The sequence below is a fragment of the Mycetomoellerius zeteki genome, unplaced genomic scaffold, assembly GCF_001594055.1.
Source record: "Mycetomoellerius zeteki isolate Tzet28-1 unplaced genomic scaffold, Tzet1.0 scaffold426, whole genome shotgun sequence".
In the NCBI taxonomy this organism is placed as follows: Eukaryota; Metazoa; Arthropoda; class Insecta; order Hymenoptera; family Formicidae; genus Mycetomoellerius; species Mycetomoellerius zeteki.
In genome coordinates this window covers 319,975-332,503 of record NW_017257421.1, presented here as the reverse complement: position 1 = coordinate 332,503, position 12,529 = coordinate 319,975, and the positions used below count along the sequence as shown (strand labels likewise).

The 12,529-nt window shown below is 34.5% G+C and overlaps 1 protein-coding gene across 1 annotated transcript in view; it reads left to right on the top strand.

Annotated features, from left to right (window-relative positions):
- The first annotated feature begins 6 nt into the window (after window positions 1-6).
- LOC108726552 (excitatory amino acid transporter 1) overlaps window positions 7-12,529 on the top strand; it is an 18,225-nt gene continuing 5,702 nt past the window's right edge. The window contains 2 exon segments of the mRNA XM_018454201.1: window positions 7-971; window positions 11,507-11,904. Of these exon segments, the coding sequence (XP_018309703.1) occupies window positions 952-971; window positions 11,507-11,904 (418 nt within the window). The 5' untranslated portion in view covers window positions 7-951.

Below are 12,529 nucleotides of genomic sequence, written 5' to 3'. Positions count from 1 at the left end.
AGAGAGAGAGAGAGAGAGAGAGAGAGAGACTAGAAAGAGAATTAGCGCTGAGAAGTCATTCTCGGAGGGAAGGTCTGCTATTAGAGCGAGAGGCACGTCGAGCAGGAGCCTAAACGAGTGAAGAATTCGCCCTGCCGTGTGTGGTATCGGTGGATCATCACAATCGAGTGGACAAACCGCCGACAAACAATAGGGACCTGGCCGGTGGCTTCCGATGGGGTCGTAGTCGCCATACACAGCGCGCGCGTATTCGTGACAGTACATCGCGATGATAGACTAGCCGGTAGCGGCAGGAAGAGATCGTCGTAGGGGGAGATCGCCATAGCTAATCGTACCATCCAAGGTGGCACAGATTGAGAGCCCCATCAGCATACATCCTCTCCTGGCTAACGAGATACCCAGCGTCCATCCAATTCGCGCGCGCCGTTAAGCCGCTCTCGTGTCGACGACGTCATGCGTCAGTTTCCGATCGGCCTGAACCGCGATTCCACGAATTCTGCATACCCGCGAACGTAGAAATTACCGAGAATTCTGTTTGTCACTTAAGTGGGAGGAAGAAAGAGGAAGTCAGAGAATCAGACTTGGGATTAGCGCCAATCAACGTTGGAGCATTTAATCCTTCATCCCCGTCAACAACGCGCGCATCCTCGACCTCTTTTACCTTCGTCCTCCATCGCGTCTCATCCCTCTCGGCTTAAATCGCGCCGCGAGCATCATCACTTGGACGTGCCATTTTATTCAGGAAAAAAGAAACGGCGATCCGTGAGAGGGATAGAGGGAGAAGAGAGAGACAGGCAAATTCGCTCTTAGTGCCCCTCGACGATCCAGCTCCGACGAGTCTCTTCCCCATCGGGACGTCCGCCGCTTCCGGCTAACTGGAAGTGAACGCTCTATGTAAACGATTGCCGAGCGCGGTTCTCATTGAAACACACAGGACGCAGGAAGCGCATCATGGAAGTGGCAAGCGAGCTGTAAGTACGATCTCTCTTATCGCGTGAGATATCGCTATTTCTACTTATAATATTTATTCTCAGGTTTTAACAATTACCCATATAATTTGTAAATAACTCGATTGATTAATGAACGGTTAAACCTGATCAAATCTGCATTCGTGTGCTAGGCGGACACAAGACATCTTAAAGATGCTTAAAAGATGTCTTAAAGATATTTTTTTAAAAAGACATCTTGAAAACGTCTAAATTAAAGATTTTGGACTTTTTGCTATCTGGGCAAATATCTTTCTCAAAGATTTGTTCTACTTATTCTGACACAATTAGTTGGTTATTTGTTTGGAACGAATTACATTTTATTATGATGAGCTATCATCATCAGTTACTGATAACCATATGCGACATGTGTATCGAATAAACTTTGTTCTCTGCCACTTGGATCTTCTGACCCAATTCTTCTTGGAATTTGGTGTCTCCTAAGTAAAGTGTCATGCAATTTTTGATAATGACAATTCTAAGAACCGATTTAAAAGACAGTTTCTTCACATAAACATGTTATTAACTCGAATGTATGTTTTAATATTTAAAATATAATTTCGCAAATTGTTTTGCAAATCCGTTGATTAATATTATTTTTCAGGTTTTCTTAAATATTGTTTATAGCTTTTAATTCTAAGAATTATTATCGTTTTGTATACACTTGTCACATGGCAAAACAAAAATCGTTCATATTGATTTATTGCATGTTCACTTTTTAAGCTTAACTTATAGCGTTTTTCATGGGCAGAACTAGTGCGCACTCAGTGCACTTTAAAATCGTTGTACAAATCGGCGTATAGATGTACATTTAATAAAAATATAGAAACGAATTAAACCGCGAAATATTCAATACATTTTATTGTACTATTTGATAAAATAAACATTGGACATTTTATCAATTGAAATATATCTTACTTTTACATTTAGATTAGAATAATGTACAACAGCTTTAATGTGCACTGAGTGCGCACTAGTTCTGCCAATGAAAAACTATAAAATAAATTATTTTGTTAATAAATTATACATAATGTAGGAGGAACAACCTCAATTTTTTTCATGACAATACCACGTGGGTTGCATGTCTTTTTTCCTCTTTCTAATTGTATTTTTTAATTTCCGCGATATTTTTGGCTCACGCGACAATCATGTAATAAAATATGCGTGAGTTACGACGATTCAAATCGTTTTCAAGCTAATTATGTATTAATGTATCATTTACTTCCATGGATAGGTTGTAACTCTATATTTGCTGTTTAATGATTAAATCGTAATAAAGAATTATGATCTAATCATAGTAGAGGCTAATGATATACTAATTATATATTCAATAATAGTTATAATTTAGATAAAACATGTAAACGTCAAACACTGAAGCGATTAAAATCGTTATACCGCATATTTTATCATAATACGCAATACGTCTAAACTACTAATAATCGTTTAGACGTTTACTCTTACAGAAATCTAATAATCCAGTTAATTTAATACTGAAAGATAATAATGGATTATTTATTTGAAGTACTAAAAGTAATATTTTAATACTATAAAAATAAATAATAAATTACAGTCTTTTAATATTAAAATGCAGAAAGATTTCTGTCATAATAAAAAATATCTCAGCGATTAGAAAATAAATTATAAGATTGGAAAAGAGGCATGTAAAGCATTTATCTCATAGTACATCGTGAGTTTCCCCTAATACATAATACATGTTACAGAATACCTAATACAGTTTTCATGAATACATAATACATGAACAGTTTGATTTGCATATGTAAAGTCTGAGTCAGAAAATTGAGACGCAATACTTTACTTAATTTAATCATCACGACTTTATCGCGATTCGCCATTAAAAATCGCAAGCCGCATTTCTACGGCGGGTACTCGCGCCGTGAATGGAAGTCACCCTGCGTGTGTATATGCATATATATATGCAGTTGATCCATTATACGCCACGTCATATATCGCATTCAGCGGCAACGAGATTCATTGACAGAATTCCATAATAGCAACAGCGGGTGCTCGGCGGCTGCTCATTAAATCATTGTTAGGCCCGTTCTTTGTGATAAGGAACAGAGGGAGAAGACGACGATATGCGTCCGCGCGCACAGCGCATAAGAAATCATGATCAATTGTAATGGGAATTGCGAAGATGCAGCTTCTGTGGTGGTGCTAGCTGTTGACGAGCTTCTTATCTCGTCGGGGCGCGCCTCGCGATTCTTTTAAACAACACAGGTTACAATTTGCAGGAAAATTTTATTTATAGTACTTTTATTTGTAATACTACGTGCCCCAAAAAGAATTATAAAAGATTCTGTTATGTGAATTTCCAAGTAGAATATTTTTTATTTGTAGTACTACATGCCATAAAGAATTATAACAGATTCTATTATGTGAATTTCCAAGTAGAATATAAATCATTGATATCAAAATGACGTCAAAATGGCTTCAAAGTAACTACTAAAGGTCATTGTTCAATTAGTAAATGGTTCATTTTCATGTCACTTTGACGTGACTCGTCCTACTTGGATCGTTTAAATTGTACCTTCAAAAAAGTTCAATGACAGAGACTTCTCGATTATAAAAACATAAAAGAGGAGATTTCCGCTCTAAACATAGATTTACAAAGAAGTATTTCTCTAAAAAAATTTACTAAATCTTAATACATATTTTTTGGAATAAACATTATTACAGTAAATAAACATTTACTCAATAAAAAAAATAGTTATATCAAATTAATGATTTTTGTATTAAATAAATATATGTTTACGTTTAGTAAACATTTACTTCGAACTATTCAAACAAATATTTATTAAAATTTAATTTTTTTTCAGTGTACAGATAAAATATTTGATTAACAAAATTTACGTCGTTGATTTATAATTAAATAAAAAATGCAAACTTGAGACATATCCGGTGGAAACGCGCCAATGAAATGTACTTATCATCGCGAATGCGAAGCTGTGTGATAGAGAAGTTGCACACGTTTATCCTTATTGCTGATAAGGAAATGCATGCTTCGCACTAAACTATAACTGCAAGTTTATTTCGTATCTCGTGCGATCGCCGCTGTCGCAATAGAATTTGATTTAGCAAACTAGGCGTGTATCGTTTTCGTTTATTTTGACATTGCGTGAGCAATCTTACGCAGAATTATCATTGCTTTTAATGATCTTTGCATTCGTATCGTTATTAATCCATAATAACCGATGCCTTAGAATAAAATTCTCAATAATTAGCGAGATTATCGAGAAAGAAGTTCTTTCCTTCTATCATCTCACTGTCTCGCTTTTCATCAAAGCCTTGTCTTCCGATCATGCGTGAAGATGTCGGTCACAATGTACACGCATAATACATGCAAAACCGGTTACCATAGCTTGCGTGCTAATTATTCAAATACAGAAGGTTAGACGGTAAAGGCAGAAAAGTCAAAAGATGCGTTTTTATGAAGGTTTTTATCTGTCGACCGTATAACATCTAGAATCAGATGCTATTCTGACACGCACTCAAGTACGACAGTTACGGCATACTCGAAATAATCTTACCGAGACGTTAAAATTCGAGGCAAATATTTGCAAAGCAACAAACTTTATCTTTATAGATATATCTTTCCTTGTCCCTATGCATTTTTTTCTGTGAATGAAATATTAAGCATCAAGAAAGATTACGAGTACTATAAAGAATCCTTTTAGACTCACATCCAATGACATATTTTCAAAATAAACAAGAGAAAGAGAGAGAGAGAAATAAAAGAAGAGAGATTTATCTGTATCGTAAATCTTGCATCAGTGTGCAATTTCTTACATAAGCGTATTCAACAAGTTGTTTGCCGAAGATAATTTTGGAACTTTTACCCGAGCCAACGACGTGGCATTGAATATTTAGCACGATACCACGTGCCATTCTGCGACAGCTCAAATCTAATTAATGTTTATCTTATTGATTTATTTATCCGCTCATTGTTCCGCTTTATATTCGGGAGAAATAAAAAACTAGAGCGTGAGAGCGGCGGCGCAATTAGTCTATTATTCTCATTTCTAACTATGTGCTTAATTCTCTCTTTCACGCTAATCTCTTCTAACAAATTGCGGCTACTTATTATTCCCACTTTTAAACTTAATCCTTCCACGCTAATTTATTTTGATTAGTTGCGGTCACTTTAATAGCGTAGTCTTCGCAAATATTCTTGGCTCTGCAAACCGATCGCGGATTTTAACTTTTCAAAATACGTACGATACCATTTGATGTTCAAGAGCCGTAAAAATTTTTATTTCCGTCACTCGTTCAATTAAAAAGGTTCCAATTGCACACGTTATTCGAGACGAGTAAGGTGATATCCTTTAACCCGGTATTCAGTGCAATTTGTGAGCGCCGTCGATTAACTGTAATATAAAACTGCGCAAAAAAAGAACGATGCAAAAGTATACAATATTATAGAATCGCCGGAAACGGACGGCTTTATCGTTATTGTCCGGTATTAATTCTCATGGACGATATTTTCCCATCTGTCCGCGGGTCCGGATTGTTTTTCAACGATCACGTGAGACCAATCGTGTCACTCGGCATCTGCGAATGACGTTATGCATCCGAGTGTCGCGCTATTGACGGATTAACTGGGACAATTAATATGTCGTCGCCGTCGTTCGTTTACCTCGAAGTTCTCATTCGTTGCAGAACTTAAATTATACTCCCGCTGTGATGAATATCACGTTGCGAAATCTGATGGAAAAATCCCGGTCCAGTCGTTTCGAGTATTTACAAAATTCTGGATGAGATAAGATAAAAATACCCGTCGGTTCGTCTGTAAGGACGCAAAAGTAGGCCAAGATCTTCCTCCCCCCCTTCCCCCCTCCCCGTAATATTCCGTATCGGCGCGGATTCGCGCCGGAACTTCGGTGTGAGAGACGGAAATAATGAAAACATCCGCGAAACGATCCATGACGAACACCCACGTCGCGTGCACACTATCGTGCTCTCCATCGTTATCGCTCAGCCGAAGGTTTCGTTAATTTGGGACTTTGTCGTAACACCGCTCCTTTTCCTCGTGTTTGTTTTGTAAATTATTCACGGTTTTTTTTAAACATTATTTTTCTGACGTAATTAATCGCGTGGGGTGTTTCTGACACATACCTCAATTTTCATTGTCTTTAATTATTATACCTACAATTAAAATTGCAGTAAATAAAAATTGATAATATTCAATATATCTTTTAGATGGAGATAAATGCAAAAAAATTTTTTTAATTGTGAATCCATTTTGCACTAAATATATAAAATATTGTATGTATAAAATATATAATAATAACAGAGTCATAAAAAAGGTCACTTTAGAGCAAACAGCCATTGATGGCGAAATTAAAAAATTAATTTATTCTAAACTTAAAAAACATACGTAATTGAAATATCAGTTTTTCACAATATATCTTGGAAGGGTAAATATATAATATGTATAGCAATCATATATTTAATGAATTTATAAGGCCGAGGTTTCCTGTACACTCCACGTTGATAATGAAATTTTAATAAGTTATGGAGAGATGGCTTCGATAGGCGTGAGCCGTGAGGGACTTTATGCACAATTGAAAAGCACAGGTAATAGGAACAGGGAATAAGAAATTTCGAACTGAAATTTCAATCAGAAATCGTGCATTCTACTATATCCTACGGTTGACGGTTCTACTTCAGCCAATCACGATGCAACGGGTACGAACAAGCTGCACCGTGATTGGCTAAAATAGAATCGAAAACTGGGAATTGCAACTGGTAACCAGTAGTGTGATTACGGCTTTACGTTTTCTACTGTGATTGACCGATTCGCTTAAGCCTATTCTACAATGTGCTTTTTGTTTCCTGTTTCTTGCTTTTTGCTATTTTTTGTATCTTGCCTTTTTGCCTCTTATTCCGTTTTTCGTTTTCTGTTGCTCGAGATAAACGTTAACGAACTTCACAAGAAACAGAAAACATATATCAAGAGATATAACTGTCGATCACAAAGAGGAAAAAAGCAAAAGATAAAAAGCAAGAAACAGGAAACAAAGAGCACATTGTAGAACAATTTACTGTTTACGTCTTACTGCCTTACTTACTGTTTTTCTATGTATTTTTGGCTTTACGATCATATATAAACGCGGATCTACATATAACACTTACGACTCACGACTCGTGCACCCGGAAGATCTTCGATTCGGGGTGCTCGGAAGAACTTGGCAGAGAGAACTAATCGCTAAGTATACATATTGGTTTATACTGCAAGCTCCGAACGTTGCTCTTATTAAATTACAGTAACCTGATACTCGATCGTTCCACATCAACAAAATTGTCGAAATCAAGATTTAAGGAGATCCTAAAGCCAACAAAATTGTCAAAATCAAGATTTAAGGAGATCCTAAAGCCGTCTGTATTACCGATTAAATCGTAATTTTTGTATATAACAATTACTTTTTTCCTCTTTCACAGATTCGAAAATCTTTTTCCAGGATTAAAGTAGAATATGCATTAATACGTGTTTGTGAGGTGGAGTTTATGCGAGAACGACAAAACATTTTTTTAAGATTTTAATTTCAAAATTTTTTGTCATTCTCAACATAAACTCCACTTCACAGACACGAATTAATGCGTATACTTTAATTCTGGGAAATATAGTTTAAAAAAAAAACCGTTTTTTTTTTCAAATTGTAGAAAGAAAACTACAATTATTTTCTTTTCGAAAAGAAGCAAATATGGCGGATCTTACGAACACATAAAAATTTTTTCAATGAATTTTTCTATCGTTGAGAAAGGAACCGATAAAATTCGCGGAAAAATTGAAAAAAAAACGGTTTTTTTCCGAAATTTTAAAACTATATTGGAAAAGGATTTTCGAATATGTAAAAGAGAAAAAGTAATACAAAATTGTTATAGAAAAATGATGATTTAATCGGTAACAAAAACGGCTTTAGGATCCTCTTAAGGCTGAAGCACGTACCTTTACGTAACGCTTAATACATAAAGCATAAGAAAATCAACCAATCAAAAAGAGTTTTTTCATGGAAAGGAAGGAAATAAAGAAATTTGATTGGTTCATTTTCTTATGCATTATGCGTTATGCAAGATAACGCATAATCTCTCTCTTATCGATGTTATATTAACCAATGACGTCATGACGCTCATTAGCATGGGGATCATTAGCATTAAGACGCAACAGCGTCTTTCTACAATAGCGTTAGATACATACGAGCTGCGTCCTTGATCGATGACGCAACCGCGAATAAAAAATTCATGCTGACGAATGTATCTCTGGTCGGTTTTCTCAGCGGCATGTGCGAGGTACTCGTCACCGAGGGTCGGTGACATTTTACAACGATAATATTTTTGTGTAAGGCAGACGATTGACAGATTATACGTATTTGTTCTAATACCTTCTTTTAGCCTACGCAAATGAACTCACGCTTCATCTCTTTTTGTTGCCTTTTATGCCGTCACACGCATAATCGCGTGGAACAAATCTTGTATTGAAACCGCACCGTAAAAACTGCTGGACACTCGAGTTATTACTAAAGTCGTGAGTTATTACAAAAGTGATTGCATAGAGAGGCGTATTTATTTCTACCACGTGGAAATACCACTTGATGAATAGTGCGAAATGTGGTTCATCTATAAATAATCAGCGATTCCGCGTTCCAGTTTATCACGCCTCGTTCTTCGAAAATATTGTATGAAATTTAATAGAAATTAGCAATTTAAAGTTTTGACTTTTAATAAAAAAAAATAATGAGAAAGCGTCGTATGCACTTTAATGCGACAAATTAATTTGATACGTATAATTTGTAATGACACACCTTTGTAAACCCACGTATATTTTGTAAAGTTACGCCTGCGTTATATTATCGAATAAACAATAAGTGCAAGACAAAGCTTTTGCTTGATCCGCTTAATTCCATAAAAGCTTTGTATCAGTAAACGCGTAATAAAGTAATAATAATAATACATTTCTTAGCACAAATACATAGCATTATCCAATGGGAAACCGACATATCGTTGCAATGTAAAGGAGTGCCTGCGATGACAATCCGCAGTACAATTTCTCGTCTCTTACCAGCTGCATACGAATATAGCTCGTGGATGCTGTCACTTCCGTGTATTTTATCGTATATTTACTGTATCACGATAAAGGCGATTCGCCTTGACGGATTTCGACAGATTTCGAAGGATTTTCTGCTGTCCAAAATCGTTATCAATTAATTCTAATCGATCATCATAATCGTATTACTTTTCCAATTTTAAATCGAGGATATCTTGCATTTCTAATTCTAACACACAGAGAAAAAGATTTGTTTGGACTCGAGAGTTTTTTTTATATTAACTTATTTCATTGAAACAAATTTAATTTTAAATGAAACTTGTTTTGTTTAATCAAAAAAATTCAATTTTAATGCAAATAATCACATTCTTAATTTAAACATCCATTTGGTTGGACTATTCCAATGCAGGAATTTGTTTAATTTAAAGAAACCTTTTCTCTCTCTGCATGATGCACGAATTTTTTTATGCAGTTAGCTCTTAGGTACATTTCCTCGTGGATTTACTGAAATTGCGTTTCGTGTGCTTCAGAGAATTGGAGTATTGGAACGTTGTCAGCTTGAAATAGTTGGTGGTTTAGTACCCAGTTAACCGCAGAAGAGACTTGTGATCTCCGAAAAGTGTCAGATGCAATAAATTTGGATTAAAACAAAATTGTTATGGCAACGTTGTCGTGCGAAGTGCGGTTGCCAACAATCGAGAAACGTGCAAACTGAGCGTTAATGTCAGACCCACATACCATAACGAAGTGTTAATTATTGAAATAAACAGTACGATTGTTCTGAAATTGAAAGAAGTATAATGAAAATATTTCGAATGCCACTCGCGATATTTAGCGATATTATAAGATATTAATTTTCTATAATAAAATAAATTCTAATAATTATTTCATAAATTGTTTTATATATTCTTGGTGCGAGTATTATGAACGCTGATGGAACAGGGTAAGCAAAATTTATTTCTTCCCAGTTAGCACAGAATATTTATGATAAATATTTATTGATATTCATCTTTTTAAATGTTGTATAAATATTACACGTATTATATAAAGCTTTATTCGAAATATTATTAAAATATAGACTAAATATGTTATGTAATAGATAAATATAAATAAATATTTCTAACAAGTATTTTTTACTTGGATTATAATGTCTCATTAAGTATTTTCATAGCATTTACTGTAACATTTACAATAAATATTTCATAATATTTATAATAAATGTTTATAATCTGTGCAATCTAAGACCACAAAAATATATTTACAAAATATTTAAAATAAATCTTATAAATATTTATAAATATTTTGTAAATATTTTATAAATAGTGATGCTGATAGCCCTAATTCGTTTTCTCTCGGGAAACATGAACTAACTTTTAATCTGAATTTGACAACCTCACGTCGCATTTTATATTTTATATTCATACCGCATTTATGTATTATATATACTGAAGATGATCAAAAATTGACCGAAACGTTTACTTGTGAATTTTAAATATATGACTTTGCTAAGAACAACCTGCGTATGTGGCTGTAAGTTCCTTCTTATTTATATATATTTATAAATATTTATAAGATTTATTTTAAATATTTTGTAAATATTTTATAAATATTTTGTGCTGTCTGGGTAAAATCGTGACAAGAATAAATAAAATTCGCAAAAACTTTATTTGAATTTTTAAAGCCTACACTTTTTGTATTTTGATTTTTGTAACTTGAGATAATCCCGATAAATAGAAACAAAAATCTTGTATTTTCAAAACTGACGATAGACTTATATAACTGAAGACTTATATTAATTGGAATTATCTGTGAATATTTCGTAAGTGACTAAAAATTTCCGGGAGATTATTATAAGATTTTATTAGTGTAATTTGGAAGAAATATGGCCTATAAAATAGATGAGAAATTGACGCATTTATACTGACAGTTACATTGCTTGTTAACTATATATAAGAATAGACGTAAATTACGAGGAATTTACGTCATTGTTTTATAATTTCCAAGGTTTAGAAAAAAACATAAAAGAGTCACGTCCACTGCGGAAAATCTCAGAGCATAAATCTCGGAGCATCTGTTGCTGTTTGTTACAGTGATCATTTCGAAGTCAACACGTTTACATGTCGACTGTGCATGCAGAGTATCTGTCTTTTAAATTAAATTAAATATGTGTGTGTTTGTATATATATATATATATATATCAAATAATCTTATCTTTTCGTGATATATTGTCTTGTGCTCGAAATTCAGAATTAGCAAACGTAACGGAAATAATTTATGCGTATAGATTTAAAAAATATTATAAAAGCTCATTTCTCAAAACCGACTCATTATTAATGAATTATTCGAAATAATGAGGCTACGACGAAATATTCTCATGAACGTTTATAATGAAAATTATCAAATAAAAGGAGAAAGAGTTTTATAAAGAAGAGAAGAAAATGTTATCAATTTGTTCCAGGTCGCCGCTATCGGGGGCGGAGAATCAGGGCAAGATCAAGGAGAGGAGTTCGTACTATCCCCAAGAACCCAATAAGAGGCCGCAGACTAAGGGGCAGAAGATGCGAGCTTGTTTGAGCCATAACGCGCTAACTATATTGACAGTCGCCGGCGTTGTCGGTGGAGTGATACTCGGTATCATCTTGCGAAACACACGTGAGAAATGGACGCCTCGCGAGATCATGTACATCAATTATCTCGGCGACCTATTCCTGCGGATGCTCAAGAGCTTGATCCTGCCGTTAATCATCTCGAGTCTGATATCGGCTATTGGCTCGCTCGATCTATCGCTCAGTGGCAGGATCGGTGCGCGTGCGATTGGTTATTACATGGTCACGACAATCAGTGCAGTTATTTTAGGTCAGTGAAAGCTCAATTTAGCTCGTCACGCTACAATCAGTACAATTATTTATTAGCAGCGACATGTTCAGATTACTTTGTATATACGAATAAGAGCAGAGCGATAAGCCAAAGAAACGTGCATTCAAAGTACTCTGTATTAATTGTATAGAAAATGGGATCTCGCAAAGAAGAACGGTTTTGCTGAAGTATCTAAAAGTTTAGATAGATACAGATTTGTAAATAATTTTGTTTGATCATGAAAATAATTTTGTAGAATGCTTAAGCATTGATGACAATATTGCAAAGAGTTTCGACATTCTAGTTTGAGCATCTTACATAATTATTTTGATGATTTAAATAAAATTATTTTTAAATCTATATACAGGGTGTTTCCAAATTAAATGGCAAAACTTCGGGAGCGTGTAGAGGAGTAAAAAACTAAGAAAAAAAGTCCTATAGACATATGCTCCTTTTTGCTTTGTTTCGCAGGAAATCACGAAAAAAGAAAAAAATATATTTAATTTATTATTTTAATTATTTTATTTATAAACTTTTTAATGAAGATTTTGTTCGAAATGTGCACCTCTTGCAGCAATACAAGCATTGCATCTGTCAAACACGGCTCTTGTAGCAGCCAGGCACT